Source organism: Aethina tumida, chromosome 3, assembly GCF_024364675.1.
Source record: "Aethina tumida isolate Nest 87 chromosome 3, icAetTumi1.1, whole genome shotgun sequence".
NCBI lineage: Eukaryota > Metazoa > Arthropoda > Insecta > Coleoptera > Nitidulidae > Aethina > Aethina tumida.
Window position 1 is genome coordinate 20995082 of NC_065437.1, and position 19893 is coordinate 21014974.

Below are 19893 nucleotides of genomic sequence, written 5' to 3' on the forward strand. Positions count from 1 at the left end.
GCGGTTGTTTCCTTAAATGAAAGAACAAAGATGTACAAATATTTACGAATTATTTTATTTTTATACCTATCAGTGAATAATTTCTTATGTAATATACAGTTTTATTATAAATTATTTAAGGATAAACGTTTTATTTACAATATTTTATTACTAAAATACAAACTTAGATAAAACATAACATAATATGGCAGTGTTTATATTAAAATATGTACATTCTTAAGTTCTTCATAAATAAATAGGTGCTATAACAACAGTCATACCTTAAAAGTATTTTCTAACAAACAAACTAATTTTCAATCAAGTAAGTATCTATTGTAAAACTATGTTATATACGCAATATCCTAATTTATTTAAAGCAAACTGCTCCAACTGAAAATCCGAATGCTTGGTTGGGTGCTCCGTAGTCCACTGGCAAAAAGTCAATGATAGGCAATTGTTGCATTTTCTTCGTTCTAATCTCGAATATTGTTTCTGCCTTATTCTTTCTAAATTTACATTTATCTTCAATGACAATATTTTTAGAGTTGGTGTGCGTGAATTCGTGTTCATTTTGACCTAAAAGTTTTATCGCCATATCGAACTTGTGGGTGTTCTGATTAAACCAAGCTGCGCTGTTTATACACGAGTATGTGAAATTTTGATATACTTCACTTGAAAGAAGACGCAGGAAGTTCATTTGCACTGTACCGACTGCCTCGTATGTTATCTGAAAATGCGATAAACATTAATTTCGTAAATAATCTGTAATAACTTGTGACTTACTCTAAAGCCCCCCCGTAAATTGGAGTACCACTCTTTCTTAGGACTTTCTTTTCTCCATGGTATATTGGGCATACTTGAGCTGTGCTTATCTGGTGATACACAAGTTTCTCCTTCAGCAGTCATATTACAATAAACATAAATTGCATCATCTTTCATGCCCAAATTGGGATCAATCCAATACCATCCTTAAAAACACCGTTATTCAATTAATTACATTTAATATATTAATAGATACCATCATTAAATTGAGGATGTCCGTAGTACAGATCTCTGCAAGTTCGAACTGGATTGTCTCGCGTTCCCACTGGTTTTTTAGTTCCTTCGAGATCACGCCTCATTCTGTAAATCTCGTTGTACATATCTAAGAATTTATGGTTGTCATCATTATTTGTATTGACGTTTTCGTCGCCTGAAGTATCAGTTTTTTTAGTTGTTTCCACAATTTCTTCATATTCGTTACTAAAATGAAAGTTTTTAATATCTTACATTAAAATATTAAAAAATAACACACATTAAATCTCCAAGATCTCTCTTAGATCGCGATAGTTCTTTCTGAAATAGAATCTCAGGAGGAAGAAGTGGCATTTCAGCTGGAGGTCCTGGTGGTCCAGGAGGACCTGGTGGACCTGATTCTCCTTTCATTCCAGCAACTCCTTCTTGTCCTTTAGGTCCAGGTGGTCCTTCCATTCCTGGAAGTCCAGCAGGACCATCATTACCTTTGAAACCAATGGGTCCAACTGGTCCCTATACACGAAAACAAATCAATCATTTTTCAAATTACAAATCAAAACATTTACTTACAATGTCGCCTTTTGGCCCTTCAGGTCCACGATCTCCTCGCTCCCCTTTCTGACCTTTATCTCCTCGGTCTCCTTTAAGTCCATTCAGACCTGGATCTCCTCTATGTCCTTTAGGACCTCTCCTACCGCGATCACCCTTAGGTCCAGTGGGACCGGTTTCACCTATTTTTCCTTGTTCACCTGGAATTCCTGGATTACCCGGCGGACCGGTCTCCCCCTTAAATGATTAAAACCATTCTCTTAAAATAAGAACACGCTAGAATTTCGAAAGTACGTACTGCTGGACCCGGCGATCCTCTCAATCCTGGTAAACCTTGAGGACCTGGTATACCTTGAGATCCAGTCTGCCCTTGCAATCCTGGTGCTCCAATTGTTCCTTTATCACCTTTTTCCCCTGGTAATCCAGTATTCCCTTGTAAACCTGCAGGACCTTCTGGACCCTACAAATATAAATTTACTTTGGTTTTACATTTATTAATTGAGACACAAACTTACGGGTCGTCCTGCTGGTCCGGGAGGGCCAATTGGGCCAGGTAAACCTGTATCTCCTGGTGCACCTGCTTCGCCTTGTTTTCCTTGTTCACCATCTTTACCTGGTTCCCCCTTTAAACCAGTAAGACCTGGTTCTCCTGGTGGTCCCGGAAAACCTGGAGGTCCGGCTGATCCTTTACTACCTTCTGGTCCTATTGGTCCTCTAGGCCCAGGTGGTCCTTGTAATCCGACTTTTCCTTCTTCGCCTTTTTGACCTTGAGGCCCTGTTTCACCCTAAGAGTTTTAGTTTTTTAGTTATAAATAATTATTACGGTATTTCTATTATAAATATAATTTCAATTCGATTCTATAGAAAGTTAATCATAAATCCCGTGAGTTCTTGATAACCAAGCTCAGATATAATTGTTTAGCATTTAATTTAAAAGCTCCGTAATGACACTACAAGTTACATATTGACAAACTTACAGGTCTGCCGTCTTTTCCAGGAGGACCTATTGGACCAGGTGGTCCATCGTCGCCTTTAGGTCCTTGCAATCCCTCCGGACCTCGTGGTCCTGGTAACCCTTCTGCGCCTTTTGGACCTCGTTCACCTTGTTCACCAGGTGTACCAGCAGGACCAGGGGGACCCCTCTGTCCGAAATCTCCAATTTCTCCTTTTTGACCTGGGGGACCCGGCAGTCCTTGTGGCCCGGCTGGTCCTGCCGGACCTGGCAATCCATTAGGGCCATCTTCTCCCTTAGAACCTTGTCGTCCCATTTCTCCTGGGGGTCCTTTTTCTCCTGGTGGTCCCACTGGTCCTATTTCACCTCGAATACCTTGAGGGCCTGGGCTTCCTACTGGTCCCTAAATTTGAATAATGTAAGTTACAATCGTACCGTCAAACAACTTAAATAAAATAGTAAATAAAATTTACGTTTGCTTAACCAGAAAAGCTTAGTGAAGAAATTTATTTATCGTAAGATTACCGGTTCTCCTTGAGCTCCTTTGAAACCCTTTTCTCCTGGTGGTCCAATATCTCCCTTGTCTCCATCTTCACCAGGTGGTCCAACAGGTCCTGGAGCTCCTGGTAATCCTCTTTGGCCCGGAAGTCCATCTCTTCCACTTACTCCCGGAGGCCCTGCTTCGCCACGTTCTCCTTTAGCTCCTCCAGCTCCAGGTGGCCCAGGTGGGCCTCTTCTTCCTTCAGGTCCAGGAGATCCTTCTTTTCCAGGTTCGCCCTGGGCGCCCTTGTCTCCTTGTGGACCAGCTGGGCCAGCTGGCCCTTCATCTCCTTTCAATCCTGGTGGACCCTACCAGAACAATTCGTGACGGTAATAATAGTTTACATATACGGTGTATTATTACTTACCGGTGGACCATTATGGCCCCTTTCACCTGGAAATCCCGGAAGGCCAGTTGGGCCTGATATTCCAGGTTTACCAGGTGGTCCCGGAGGTCCTGGAGCCCCTTCTTTTCCTGCCTCACCGGGAACTCCTGCTTCGCCTGGAATTCCTGGAGGTCCTGGGGTTCCTGGTTCGCCAATAGGCCCTGGTTCTCCAATAGGACCTTGCGGTCCTATAACTCCTGGTTCTCCTGGTTTTCCTGGAGAACCTGCTTCACCCTAATAATAATGATAATTTATTCTCTATATGTTTGAATGATAATTGATAGTGATAATATACAGAAAATAAAAAATCTTACAGGTGGTCCTCTTTCTCCAGGTGGGCCAGGGACACCGTCTTTACCGTGGGATCCTGGAGATCCAGGTGGTCCAGATAATCCCCTAGGCCCTTCTGAACCAGGTGGACCTACTTCTCCAGAAGGACCAGGTGGTCCTGGTTGACCTGTATCACCTTTTGGTCCTTGCAACCCATCCTGTCCACGTTTACCTCTGTAGCCTCTGAAGCCACGTGGTCCTTGTTCACCACGTTCTCCTGGGCTTCCAGGATTACCCTAAAAAGTTAAATATATTTTAATATTTAATAATATTTATAAACAAAATTTACCCTTTCTCCTTTTTCACCCGGTGGCCCAAGTCTACCAGTAGCACCTTTATCACCCTTTTCACCTGTTGATCCTGGATATCCAACAAAACCTTGAATACCTTGTTTACCCTTTTCTCCTGGGGGTCCAGCGGGTCCAGTTTCACCACGAGGACCGTCGAAGCCCTATAATTTATAGAAATATAAAATAAATAATTTAATTTAATAATGTAATGTCTACCTTTGGCCCTTCTGGTCCTTCCAAACCAGGTATTCCTTGTGGTCCTTGAGCTCCTATCTCTCCTTTTAAACCTGGTTCACCCTTTTCTCCTTCTAGTCCCCGGTCGCCTTTGTCCCCCTTTTCACCAGTTGCTCCTCTTTTTCCTTCATCACCTTTTACACCTCTAGCACCAGGAAATCCAATTGATCCTTGATGTCCTGGTAAACCTGGCTCTCCTTTTCTGCCTGGTAATCCAGGTGATCCATTGTTCCCGGGTAAACCTTCAGCTCCTGGCAGTCCTGGAATTCCTGGTTTACCCATAGGTCCCTAGTAATGAATGAGTGTACATAATATAAATATAAATAAAATTATAATTTACTTACCATAATACCCGGAGGTCCTAGTAAACCTTGTGGTCCTGGAGGACCTGGTGCTCCAGATGATCCTGGTTGTCCTGGGGCTCCAGGTTGACCTATTGGACCTGGATGTCCTTTTGAACCAGGAGGTCCTTCACTTCCTGGAATTCCTGGAGGGCCGGGCAAACCTGGAATACCTCTTGGACCAGAAAATCCACGAGGACCCTGTTCTCCAGGAAGGCCCGGCAGTCCTGGAGGACCTTCTTCGCCTTGCATACCGTCGTGACCCGGTAAACCTTGTTCTCCTGGAACACCTCTTTCTCCTCGTTCGCCTTTATCCCCCGGTAATCCAGGCAGACCAATTAAACCTTGTTCTCCTTTATTTCCAGGTGGACCAGTTAATCCTCTCTCGCCATCGCGACCTGGTCTTCCACGTCTACCTTCTCTGCCTGGTAAGCCTTGTGGTCCCATTTCACCACGTGGCCCCTAAAGAAATTGAAAAGCAATCAATTATATTTTGATCGATTCATTTTATCTTACTGGTTCTCCTATTTCTCCTGGTTCTCCTTTGAGACCTTCAGGTCCAGGAGGTCCTTGTGGTCCCGGCACACCTGTTAATCCCATTGGTCCTTCAACTCCTCTCATAGCCATCTTAAACATAGTTGTAAATAGTTGTTTAGTAAATAATAAACTAGATTATATTGACATTTTATATTTACCATATGTTGCGATAACATTTGCCTGAAAGTTTCTGTTTGACTATCTGGACCTTTTTCGTTACCTTGAGTGTTGAGCTAAAAAGTAAGTTTTGTTTTTTACGTTTTCTTATGACAAATACATGTATATGTACCGGAATCATAAACACATGTCCAGGTGGACCAGGTATGCCATCAGTACCACCTAAACCATCTCGTCCTGGCTCTCCCTTAGGTCCTGGTGGACCAGGGGGTCCCGGGGGACCTGGATAACCATGTGGTCCAGAAGGACCTCTATTTGGATAATAGGGTGAAGGAGAATTTCCATACTCTGGTCCAACTGGTGACATATCGTAACCATCAGGCGATTCTGTGTTAGCCTACAAAAGAAATTTAAAGGTTTCAAAATAATTTGCATAACTGATAATTTACCCATTCAGTTTCTGTTAGAATATCAGTTGTGTTGTTGATGGTATTAACTTCTGGTACATCTGTATTACTTTCATAATCGATATCACCTCTAAGTCCACCCATTACATTCTGATCAAAGTCTACAGATTCACTCCCTTCTTGACTGATGTATGTGCCACCTGCTCCTTGGATAAATTTGTTTAATCCCTCGAAATCTATTACAATACAGAATTAGTAAATAATATAGGAATATAAATATGAAAATTACCTATTTCTTCTTCATATCCAGCTTCTCCCCTTCCCGAACTATTCATTGATGCATGATTACGTGTCACTATACTTCCACCTCCTGAACTTCCTTCGCCAATTCCAACATTTGCACCAGCGCCATTAAAATTACCTCCACCTTCCACTTTAATTCCAAGTGTTCCTGCACTACCTCCACCAACTGCCACAGATCCAAAACTAGAACCACTGCTTTCACCTGAAGAGGATCCAACACTGGTTCCACTTTGTGACGAAGAACTGAATTTGACACCCGACTCAGATCCAGAACCGCTATAGTGGCCATTGCTGCCACCGCTAGTAGAACTAGAACTTCTGCTGCTACTACTATAGCTGTAGCCACCACCGCCGCCACTGCTACTGTAATGGTAGGAACTACTGTGGGAAGAACCAGATATACTTCCTGTGCAGTCGGGAGCATGTTTTGTACATAAATTGTATGCCTCGTCTGGAGTAGGGGCGATTTTTAACAGTTGTACGTCACCCTGAAAATGAGTTTTAGTATCGATTACTTTTGATTCTTTAATCAATTTGTAAAATATTATAGACTTGTCCCATAACTATTAAATTCACATAAAGTTATTTAAAATTTATGACCTAATTGAAAAACATTTCCAAAAAAATTAAACAAACTTTAATAACGCGATTAAAAACATTTTTAAAACGTATCCTTTTTCGAATAAGTTTTTATTCTGCAATAAACTTCTTCTTTTTTATTAATCCAAAGTGACGTTTCGTAATTTATACCCACTTTAAGTCCGAAGTAATTAAAAATTGCAATAGTATTTCATTTCTTTTCGAGTTTCAGGTCCTAAGTGAATTATCGCTTTGCACTGTTTTCCGTCGTTCACGACCACGTAAAGTTTAATAACTGGAAGTTTCTTAAACATTTATTTCATTCAGTTTTTGTTTGTCAGTAATAATATTTTTAATACATAGTGCTATATTAAAGTAGATTAAGAATAATTAAGGATTAATGGTTAATCCTCCAACAAGTTTTAAAAGAAAATATATATATATATATATATATATATATATATATATATATATATATATATATATATATATATATATATGTATATATATGTATATGTGATGTTTTTTGTACGATCCAATATACATTTACACTTTATTTAGTTACATTTAATTTTTGTTGATGTCTTGTAAACATATTTACATATACATATATTTTATTCTATTATAAATTAATAGTGTATGAAAATTGAATATAAATTTATCATGTATGTATATGACATGGCACTTACGCATCAAAAACGCAATTACCTCATAATACCCCTCATCAGCTAATTGGAATCCAATATTCATGATTCCTGATGTGCTAAGTTTGGATGTGGATTCCCTGGCCAATGATTTCGTTATCGTATTCGCACAGTCGTATATTAGGGTAACGGAATCACCCTTAAAACTAAAGGCTAATCGATGCCACCTGAAATGAATAGAAATAATGAATGTATCGGGATTCAATTTTTTTATACAAACAAATTAATTTCAATCGCTTATGAACAATGAATCGTTACTTATGACTTCACTTTTAAATTTAATAATTTACTATTTTTAATTAAATTTATTATCCTTTTGAAATGTTTTGAGATATTTAATGTAATGTGAAATATTAAGTAATTAAAATTTTATTCGTCGAAGTTCAGTTCAGTTTAAACGAAATGTCATTAACATTTATTTCTTACCCTTAATATGCCAACAACAAGCAGGAAATACTTAATTAAAAGACTAAGTTGTGACTATTTGTCTTCAAATTAATTTTTAATAAAATTTCGTTTGATTATAATGCTAATTTTAAAGTACGAACAAAAATAAATTCGTTTCTAACCTACCCTATGAATGAACGAAACTATTCAAATATCTTTGTGCCGTACTGATATAAATTAGGGAACAGTATATTATTCCAGAACAATAGATACATTGTAGATTATTTTCTTTGAAGGGACTATAATTAATTAATGTTTGTAATGAAGTAATTTCATGCCAGCCTTCTTAATTTACTGTTACTGTATATACAGGTATGAGTTCAAATATTATGAATTAACTAATTTGATGTAATAACGCTTACTTCGGCAACACAGTTTAATTGAAGGGTCGAGTGCAAGATGGGTAGCGTCACATAATTAAATTCCACAGGCAATAAGAAAACGCAACTTAAAATTCTATTTTTTGTGTTTTCATTTTTAATAAGAACAGAACTTTAACATTATTATTCTCCGGAGGAATGGAATTGTAATGAAAGGTTACTTCTCGGTTTAAATTGGTAGAAATACGAAGAATTATTGACTGTGGCTTATTTCATTGTGTAATCTGTTACAATTACTTTCACATTTCCAACTAAGTCAACAATATGTTTTCATCAGATAAAGCTGCTTCATCCAGAGTATGTTTCATTCAATACCACACTAATCAATAGAAAGATTACTTTATATATCAACTTTTCCAAGGTGTTTGACTTTTGAATACGCTCAACTTTATTTCAGATTTATTCCTTTTTTATTGGCGGCTCTCAATAAGTATAAACTTCTAAAAACCCTTTTATCGTCTTAAACCGATATAATATATGGCTCCGCATTACGCCAAAAACTTTCATAAAAATATTTATTTATTACGGCTCAAGAAGTACTTTGCCCCACAAACTTTTCATAGACTTGATTCGAAATTACGTATGACCCCAATTGAGGTGACTGCAAAGTTCTAGACGAAAACTTATCGCCCCGTTGTTGATTATTCTCAAGTTGAATATTTCGAACGTAGGCCGGCAATGGTCGTAATGATCCGGAAAGAAGGTCGACATCAAAACCGTTTTGTTGCCGTTAACACAACATTTAAGAAACATAATCGCGTCTCCGGCTTATCTTGTAAAGACATCCTAATTAGTTTCCACAAGCGCGGTTTTAAGAAAGGCAAAAGGGCGTGAACTCGATTTGCCGAGGATGTTTGATAAATTATCCAGCTGCTCTTTCGGAAAGGTTGAATTACAGATTAGGTTTGCTTTTTGCCTGGATTGTGTGTGGCTCCAATTTTATCCAATAAAGCCTTCTACAGTAAAAATCGTAAAAACAAAAGGGCAAACCATTTCATTACCCACTAAACAACTGTAAATTCTCTTAATAACTTTATCGTAAGTTACTTACTTTCCATCATCCATTGATAATTCAAAAGGTATGTGGTTTCCTTCAAGAGGCATTTCGTCGGTGTCTTCATAGTAAACGCTGACATCTCTACCGACACTGATCGAAAGTTGTTCGTCCCCTTCTTCACTGTATAGAGTGAACAATGAGTAGATTTGACCTAAACAAAGAAATATTTAAATTATACAAGAGTTCAAAGAAAAACAAGAATGTAAAAACAGACCTGGAGTGGGCCTCGCTACGATCAGTACAGAAAAATTTGTTGGGAACCCTTTTGAAAAATAATCGCCGGTGCTTAAAGATATTTGTGCCCTCTCTCCCAATCTGTAAGCCCATTCGTCTATTTCTGGTTCCCTTCCATTTGATTCGTTAGCGCATCTTCCCAATATTCTGGTCACTCCAGTCGGTTGAGAATACAGCCTCGCCTCAGTTATAAGGTCAACTATTTCATCTGTAACAAATTATTTTTTATTAACACTTGAAATAATCTAAATATGACCTAATTGTTGGTCTATAATTTATTTAATGTTTGGTTGAGACAAAAGCAATTTCCAATAGTCGTTCAAGCCGCACTATTTGTACAACATTTAATGTCATTTTCTATAATATATATTTATTATTATAATTGTACATGTTATTAGGTATAGATATTAGTTCATCGCCCACTGGTTTAACACGAAAATTTATGATGCGACAAAGTTCAATTGCATATACACATCCGAAACCGAAGCTTTTTAATAACATAATTACTGGTGTTAGTAATAAACACGTGTTGTGTTTATGTAAATATCAAACGAGTATACCTACTTATAATTTCAAATACATTTGTAGTTATCAAATTATTTTAATTGCAAACGCAATTACCCGTCCATTGATTATCAGTGTTTGTAATTTATTAATATTTATAATTTGGATTCAATAAAAATTACTACAATAAATAATTTACAACCGTATCATTTAAAATGAGTTGTTTTAATGCAGTCTACTATTATATTGAATTATTATATAAAAATCATTTATATTATAAATTTAAATACAGGAAATGCACATCAATAACTTTGCTAAACTAACATATTTTTCATTTAATTGGGTTACAATTAATTAAATTATTTGACCCAAATAAATTAAGCTATTAAATATGTCCAATTAATGGTCAACAACAATGGCGTTTTTTTCGCTAATTAGTAATATAGTACAAATTAGCAAGTAACATTTAACAGACGCATTTTATGATGATTTGATATATCTAATTCAGTTTATTGTGCCATCTGTTAAAACTATTATGTTGGTGGCAATTATTTCAGCAGGGTGGTCCCACTTTATATTATATCTAAATTTAATACTACATTTATATTTAAATTTATTATAAGAACACACTTTCAACTTCAGTTAAAGATAATAATAAAAAAACTTGCAAAGAAAACTTGGTAGTCAATTCTTTCAAATTCAGACTTCAATTCCACATATGTAGATAAGAGAAAGCTCGCACTTTTCTTATATTCTTACTAAGACTTTTATATACTCGGCTCGTTAATTTATTTATTTGCTTTATTTTGAAAGTTGTAGGTGGAAATCGTTCCTAAATAAGTTGTAAAAGGTTTAGCAGTGAATAAAAATGTGTAGTGTACGTTCTGACAGACAGAATTTGGTATTTCTTGCAAACTTTTATATTATATTTATGATATGCAATACTTTTTAGCATTTTTATTATTTACCCATGTATAAAAATGCAATGCATGTATGTGATAGTTGCTGGCAGTTAAAATATTTATCCGTATATAAACGTGCACTTTCACATAATAAAAAATGGTTCACATCATTAAAATATGACAAAGCCATAAACAATTTCTTTAATTTAAGATGATACTGAGTGATTTAATACACGTAGACAACATAAATAATTATAAGCAACAGAAATGTATCTCAAAATTCTCAAAGAACAATATACCATTATCCGTCCAGATATTTAATTTAAATGTTAAATGTTCAATGTATAAGATACTTTTAAATTACATTTTTATTATTACAGGACAATGTAGCTAGACTTTCTGAATGCGAATAATCGTTAACTGAAAAGCTAGTCATCCATTAAGTTGCAACGTAAAATTGTTTTCTTTTTCAGACGATTGGCAACTAACAGAACAGCTTGGACGTGTTGTATTTAATCTACAAATGTCTAATAGTTCGCTTCACCTCTTTTATGTGTGTCATCAGACAACAAAGATTTTCCTTCTTTTCAAAATTAAAGTGACCTTTCGTTAAACTTACAATTTATTAACCGAAATTGCCTGAACGAACGAAGTACTTTAAGGTACATTACACATTTTTCACTCCAAATACTCGATAACCTTTTCTCGTTTTGTTTTTGTGTCGAACTTTCTGTTCAACGTCTATGTTGAATTCATTCTATTGTAAAATTCTTGTGTAATTTCCTGTAAAAGAATGAATTAAAATATATAAATTAAATAATGAAATTAATTTTCATCATTTACTCAATGGCCGTATCGATTTATTTTACGTCTAAGGTATAAAATGTTATTTAATAAAACAGTACTTAAATCATTCATGCCCTGTAAAGGATAAATGGAGCCTTTAATTAAAAGGACCCCTAAGTCTCGAGATATTACATCTGAAAAAAGACGCTACTTCAAAAGTTCCATCATTCCTAAGTTGTTATTCAGTAGTAAGTATTTGGATAAACTTCCATAAGCTTTTACTTTTTTCTGTCTTAATTTGAATTATTCACTTCTTCTGTTTACATGCAGTAATTTTACTAATGAAAATTTGCCTTCTAAACGTTAAACTAAAAATAAATTACATACCACTTTGCGATGCAGTTTCCTCAATCAACGGCACTAATACAATAAACACACATATTAAGACTTCAGCCTTAATTCTAGTCCGAACGCACATGATTAGTTGTCCATCCGGATATCACAGCACTTCTGGCCTAGACTTCAGCATCCAAATTGTATTTCCTGTATGCAAAAACGTTTTAATTAATTTAACACATCTCAAATTAATCATTCTTGAAGTTATATGTTAATTATATACTTTTCGAGGCGATTACTTTTTATTTCAGATAATTTTCCCTTTTTTCTAATTTTAATGTGAGATCTTTTATGTAACCCTAAATTTCCAAATGTGAATATTATTAAGTATTACACTTCAAGCGTTTAATATTAATTATTGACATCAGCACAATAAATTGAAGGAATAGGATTTATTAGGGTGCAGATGTGATGTAATAAATGTATGCTAAATGAGCTCAGGCATGTGTTATTCTAATTGCATTCACTGTAAAACACATAAATCATAATGAATTCATCTTACGCATATTCAGGAGCGTAATATTTATACATACATACACACAATTACAGAGGTTTTATTTTTAGACATTTGGGTTTCATCGAATATATTTGAATTAAACTGTGTGTGTGTGGAAAATTAATTAGCATGATAATAGAGATTACGTAAAAAATTGGAACTTTTCTTAATGAATGGAATTTGATGAATGATGATTTTTGAAATCTGAAAAGATCAGCGCCTAATGACTTAAAAAATTTAAAGTAATTTTTACTTGCATTGAGTTTTTATTTATTATGTCTTAACTTTATACTATAAACTTTATAGTAAACTTTCTTGTTTCTTTGAAAAGTTTTCAGACTAAATTCTAATTTAAACTTGCATAAATAAGAAAAAAAAAGTTAAATGTATTTCTGACTCTGAACTGGATATTAATTATTATTTTACGCACAATTATGGTTATTTTCCTTAAAAATATTTATTTATGGCTGTTCATTTTTTACAATTGATTAATGTCGTACCCGATAAAACGGTCCATTAAATATACAAATTCGGTTAAATAAGAAATGAAATATTACAATTGTGTTTTGTATAAAAAGCTAATTAGAAATTGTTCTTATCTTCTCCTGCGTTTACAGGGTAATAACATAAATCTGAAAATTGATGTCGTTCTCGTTCACTTAGATTTCTATTTTTTGCATTAAGTGAATTCTAAAATTTTAAATTTCCGCTATTTGTCACGTAATTTATTCATTAAGAAACATTTGGTGGCACATAAAAGTTTGAGAAAGGCAACGTTCTGTTGCACTGCCAAGGGCAAAATAAAAAGTAATTATTTAGCAAGCAAATTTATTCCTTAACAAAATTAAAAACGTGAAATGTGTGTCGTATTGTTTTACTTTTTCGCATTTGTTTGTATTGAGAAGTTTTTCATTTTAATGAGAATAAATGCCAGTTAAAGAGGTAATTTAAAGTTCCGCTGCGTCTTAAAACGTTTCTGCCCTTTACTACTTGAATATAATAATTAAGATTTTTCTCGGGCCGACATAATTAGGTTTGTACATGTAAATAAGGTAATTGGCCTTTGTCGAAATTAATTATTGTTTTTTTAAGCGTTTCAAGTGTGGAGACAGACTCATGTCAAACTAATTTGATTGTCTTGTTTTAAAATTTAATTTTAATGTATATATTTTGATATATTAATATATATGTATGTAATGTGTTTTTTTCATCTCCTCGAAATAATAATAATAAAAGTGTTTCATAAATTGAAATTCACTGCATAATTTAATTAGGAGATTTAAAAAATTTTAAAAATATGTTTGTATTAATTAAATCAATATTTTTATATTAAACATTTTACAAATAACATTAAAAATGATCAATTAATACTACTAACTAATAAAATTACCTTTTAAAAAATATATAACGTATTGTTAAGTGTCACTTAAAGTCGATAAGCCATTAGTTCTTGTTTGGAGCACTCGCGAGCCGCGTCGACGCGGTCTAATCACGCACTGATCATAGTTAACACAAATCGTCCAGGAAATAAAAGACATTGAGATGATGTTGGCACATGTTAGATTCAAATACGCATTTTAAATTAATCAAAGTTAGCTTGTTTAATTCATTTGAGATTTGTTACATGGGCGGAGTTTTGGTTGTGGGTCAGATGATTTAGCTGGTATTCAATGTCGTCTATATTCTTAATTTGTGCACCATTGACAAAAATACCATCTAAAATATTTGGATAATTTGTAAAAATAATACTATACTGAATTTGAGAACACTTAGAACATGTCCAATAATGAAGAAATTCTAAATAAAACTTTTTTAAAAAATTACTCCTGAAGAAAATACAGTCTTTTAAAGTTAAATATCAAAAATTGTTTCTTTTTCATATGTCTAAATTTGGTATCCTATAATTCAATTATTGTTACAGTGGCGTGGTTCTCTTCTTTTTCTCGCTCTATTTTCTACGCCACCGAATATTTTTTTAAACTATTAAGTTTTCCACATTCTCTGCACAATTTGGAAGAAAAAAATATGAAATATCTTAAAAATGAATGTGATAATCTATATTAATCAAGAGTACCTTTCTTATCTTAAACTATGCAAAAAATATGAAAGACTTAATAGTTTTAAAAAATATTCAGTCGCGTGGAAAATAAGACGGGAAAAAGAGGAACACCACCCTATATAATAAAAAAATAAATTTTGAAATTTAAATTTAATAGGCTGTATTTTGTTTAGAAGAAAATAAATATTTAGCTCATGTAACTGCTTTCAAATTTTGACCACCTATTTTAGAAAAGGCATGTATTTTATTTGATGCATGTCTATTTTCATTTCTTTTAAAAAAATTATTCCTTAAAAATTATTATCATTTTTGAAAAATTTAATTTATAAATATTTTTTAATAAATCATATTTCGAATGTGTTGGAGAGAGTCTGTTTTCAAAGAACAGGTATTGTTAAAAGATGTGGTAATTCTTAATTCATTCCCATAAGTTTTAAGTTAATTTTTTTTACATGAAAGATTTTTTATATTATTTAATGTTTTTAGGTCATACCCCAAAAAATAAATTCTATTTATAAGTTTGTGTTTCAACGATGCTGGTTGCATTAATAGGCAAAAGATGTCAACAAACTCGGATCGTTGAGCATTGCGACTCAATTACGTAAGCCACCACCATCGCTAGATCACTAATTCGTTGGTTACTGCATTTAGTCAAACCTATTTCCCATATGGAAAGGCGTATGTTAACACTTTAAACACATGTCAGTGCGGATATATTAATGTTATTATGGTTAAAGTTATGCAAATCTTGAAGATTAAGTGCCAAAAAATACAAATTAGTCAATGTCTAAAACTACATTGATACAGTTTTTAAATATTATCATTAAGGAAATATTTATCTATATAGTTGCACTTTAAATTATATCTGTATATCTGTATCTGTATATTAGTCTCTTAACTTGTCTGAGGAAATAAATCAATTTTAATACTTGAAAACCACCTTGATGTCATAAACTATAAATTGCTGATTTGTCTAAAAACTTTAGAGATAAAATTTTCATATAAAAATTGCATTTTAAATGGTACAGATAATGATTACTTCTAGCTATAAGGTAATATTTTTGTTTTAAGTCTTCAAAGTTCGCATGACTTTGTAAACTTCATAAAATCTTGAATATTCTAATTTAACTACCCGTCCTTACATATTAAAACCTAATACGGAAAATTCAAATACTCTCCTAGCAAGGAAGTACGTTGCTGGAAAATATTTGTTTTCAAGTACTTTATATGTAAATGAAAATAGGGAGTGGTGTTAGTTGAACGGGCTAATTTACAAAGTCAATAAAATCTTCGATGTATTTAACTTCGACAAATTAAATTCGAAATGTGTATTTTTCCAAAGCACTTAATTTCACGGTTAAACCAAATGTTATTTTGAGTGTCCCACCCTGTCGTCAACAAGTAGACTTTTAATGTCGTGTTTGGAACATGTATTCTCACTGATTACAAGTTTCGTATATTACAAGCCACAAAGACCGTTTAATATTGTTCAACTAGGTGTAATAAAGGCAAAAGCTGGACCATTTACAAAATAGTATCAAACGAAACATGATCTTGAAATGGTAAATTAAATGGCCAGCTAAACTCTAAACATTTTAATGACTTGATTGAAGGTAGTTGTATGTGAATGCTATTGGAGAAGTCACAGTTACAATGTTTATATTAATTTATTGTATATCAAAGTGTTTCCTAATAAAATTTAATTTGAATAATATATTAAACAGGAAAAAGTAGTGGATTTGTTGTTTATTGTGCTTATTAAGTTCTACTACTATTCACAAGATATTTGTTAAAAAAGGATGAACGTCGGATGATGACTCGTTTGTTGGCCAATATCAATGGGCATGTTCAATATCGTTTTAAGCAGCCATATCCTCTTTGCAAACAGTCCTTTGACATTTTCAATGTCGTCAAATCATCAATACTGATTTTAAAAAAGCCGTTTGTTTGGCATTCTAAATATACGAAGAAGTTACACAATACTCAAAGGAAAATCTAAATTAATGAGTTATGTGTGATTTGAAATTAATTTGAATGCACTTTAAGGTTAGTCAAATAGTCGAATTTAAATTCATACTAGATTTTAGCGTTAATCGAGTTTGAACATTATATACTAAAGTTCAATGAAATATAAACAGAAATTAAACATCTCTAACAAGTGCACCGTACATTAATCCGTTATACAACGTTGGTTGTATAATTCAAACACTTTGCGTGCTCCAATTGCAGAGTCAATTAAAACTATAAAGTTAATTTATATTAATTTAGCGAAATAATATGTGACGTCATAAGCACGGATGTACATAAGTTTTCAATAAAATTTTAAGAAAATACCAAATAATAATTATATAATGTATTGAGCTTTTGAACTTCTAAAGAAATCAGGTTGATTGATTGAAGTCGGATTACATCAATACATCAATTTTGAGTATATAGATTAATGTGATATATTATTAGTGCAATAACTTCTAGGATAATATCGTTTATGATGGACGTATTGTCATATTAATATCTTAGGATATGACATATTAAATTTTACGGATATTCCAATATAAATAAATATAAATTAAAATTAAAAAAAAGCAATATTCTAGAGTTAAACTTATTTGTTTAAAAGTCAAATAATGGACATCTAAGAGTATTTCTTTTAATATTCAACCAATATAAAACTTATATGTACTTGGGGTTGTTATTTATTTTAACCCTAAGCATTTCTACTTTTATTGGTTTTTCAAGTTCTTATTTTCCCTTTTATAATATTATCCCTGATTCTATCAGTGCTATTCTATACATTCCCTAACAATAAATACGTCGTCGATCTCATGTTAATAAACACATGGTTACGTCATTTTATTAGTGGTGTTATGGTCAAGTCGTATAAAAATTGAAAATATTTTATATAGGTATGTTCTGGTGTCATAAAGTACCCAGTAAAATCGATATGCCTAATATTAAAAATAATGGACTTTTAGATATAGATTTTCTCTTTACGCGAGAAAACTAATAAAAAGTTTAATTTCCTATAAAATTCAATAAATTTATTAAATATAGATTCTTGTTTCAAAACTAAATAAAAATAGACCGTATAATATAAACTATCTCAATATAGACATTGTAAAAAATTACAAAATCTTCAAATATGATAATAATTTTAAGGTGGACGTATGAGGTCTCTATTAATAATAATAATAATTTTTAATTCAACTGTTTACAACTTAAATAGAAAAAGAAATACATAAATTTTTAAAAATTGTAATTTGTAATTAATATAATCAGTAACACCTAGATTCAGTGGTTCAATTTAAACTGTGTAAAATTTCTGTGTGTGTATTTCTATAAGGTAGATAAAGCTCATAATTCATTTCACTTTTGCTGTGTTTAAAGGAATCTTTTATTCTTTTCAAATTTGATTAGCAGGTAGGTGTGCATATTTTAGTCGTCTAAGTAACTTTGGTAGAGAATGGTTTATTGGCTTAAGGGACACAGTGGTTTCAATTGTTGAATTTGAGAATGAGATGAATCAAAGGAGTGGCACAATGGGTTAGAATGTTTTAAGATGTCGAGCAACAAACGAACGTCATGCTTTAAAATTTTATCCTCGTAAGATGACTTTGTGACCAGATTTATGAAAAAAAGAAGGCTTCATAACAAATGAAATATTTATTCTATCGCCCCCATTGTAACATCGTTGACAAACATTGGTGTAGATTACGGAAAGACAGCCTTCAATGAGTAGGTGTGAGAAAGCACCGTGGAGGAAGGCGAAATACCAAATTTTTTGTGTTGTAAACAGCAGAAGTTATGGTTTGGGATGCTATTGAGCACGGTCACTTTTCACAATTTTTATTAAAGGTAATTTTAAAGTCTAAAGTAAGACATCCAAGAAATTGTGGAACCCCTTCTTGCTGCCTCACGTTAGGATAATCTAATAGTCAGTTTTCCGACAGGATAATGTTCCACCTCATATTGGGAGGGTGTTGTCGTGGACAGCCAGATCTGCGAGCTTTTCACCGATTGAACAATTGTGGGGTATCATAGATGAACAGGAGTTCAGTTCTGTCTCCGCTGACTAACCTTTACCGTCATGTAGAGTTGGCACTTCAGATAGAGTTCAATTGATTCAATTCATTATTGGTTTAAAAAAATATACTGATCAATATATTAAAAATTTTTATTTGAATTTTTAACCATTCACAAATTGCACATCAAAATTTAATGAAATCTGACCACTGAAATACTCGTATTTTTTATAATTTGTATTAGAGATTTGTGTTCACGGTTTACATATCACCATCCAACTTTAAAAATTTAAAGGAAAAAATGAGAAAATCAGTAAATTATTACAAATATTTTTATAATTACCCACGTGCTACAAATTAAAATAAATTACATTGGTTAGTCGATCGAGGCTCGTGTAATAAAAAGCATGAAGCAACGTTTTACATTGACAAAAGAAAGCAAAGTCGCATCCCCTTTTGAGTTTAATCAAACCATTCTAATTCAATCATTTCAGGCTGACACGCGCGTTCCATAAAGCCGTTTCCCCGACGCTTTAGCTACGCTGTCAAATGTCCTGTAACTTATATGTGCATTCATTAAACACACCTTATGACGTTGATCAATAATTTATATAGTTCAATTAAATAAAGACATGAGGTCGGTAGACACGACAGGTGTTTGCAAGGAATGTCGTTGTGGGTGTTTGTTCGTTCTGATATTAAATTAGTTAATTCACATCCTTTAGGAAATTGAGAGGAATTAGTTTAACAGCATCAAATAATTTTAACTAGAGAATTTCAATTAAATGGTTTATGGGATTTTTAAAAGCTAATCTAATTTTAATTAATTAAATATCTTCTATCCGAAATTTATGTTGATAATCATTAAAATGTTTTTATATTACCATACATTTATATTCTTAGCTCGAGCAGGAACAGAGAATCTGATTAAAATTTACTGCATCAAACTTTGTTTGGAAAACAAATATACTTCCAAAACATGTCCATAGTGTTTATACGTACTTTAAAATTAGCTTTTATAATGATAAATAAGACAAGAATAGTTACTTCCAAAAAATTATCTCATTTCCCTCGTCTAAAAAAATGATTAATATATTAATTTTGTTCGGTTTAAACATAAAATAATTGGATGACCATTTAGCATGCTTAGACAAAAAAATAACACACGTGTAATAAAAGTAAACGAAAAATGTTGTAGGAAGAAAATGGACACATACCTTTTATGCTGTCTCCCTGTAATAAATATACCTACGTGTCAACGGGCAACTTGTTCTTATATTTGCTTTCGTGGACGCATATTGTTTTACTATAAAATAGATATCTTCCAAATTATTTAAAATGCTTACCTGAT

General features: G+C 33.1%; 1 protein-coding gene across 1 annotated transcript; it reads right to left on the minus strand.

The window, feature by feature from the left end:
* Nucleotides 1-37: 37 nt before the first annotated feature.
* Nucleotides 38-13979, minus strand: LOC109607373 (collagen alpha-1(V) chain-like). Its single transcript, XM_049964928.1, has 24 exons — nt 13855-13979; nt 11960-12115; nt 9361-9588; nt 9141-9297; nt 7267-7429; nt 5966-6467; nt 5719-5912; nt 5442-5666; nt 5311-5385; nt 5132-5242; nt 4619-5077; nt 4257-4562; nt 4040-4201; nt 3735-3986; nt 3403-3654; nt 3020-3343; nt 2520-2897; nt 2058-2327; nt 1841-2002; nt 1564-1779; nt 1274-1506; nt 998-1221; nt 763-947; nt 38-706 (listed from the first exon to the last, which is right to left on the minus strand). The coding sequence occupies exons 2-24, from the start codon at nt 12048-12050 to the stop codon at nt 347-349; spliced, it is 5529 nt and encodes a 1842-aa protein (XP_049820885.1). The 5' UTR covers nt 12051-12115; nt 13855-13979; the 3' UTR covers nt 38-346.
* Between the last annotated feature and the right edge of the window lie 5914 nt (nt 13980-19893).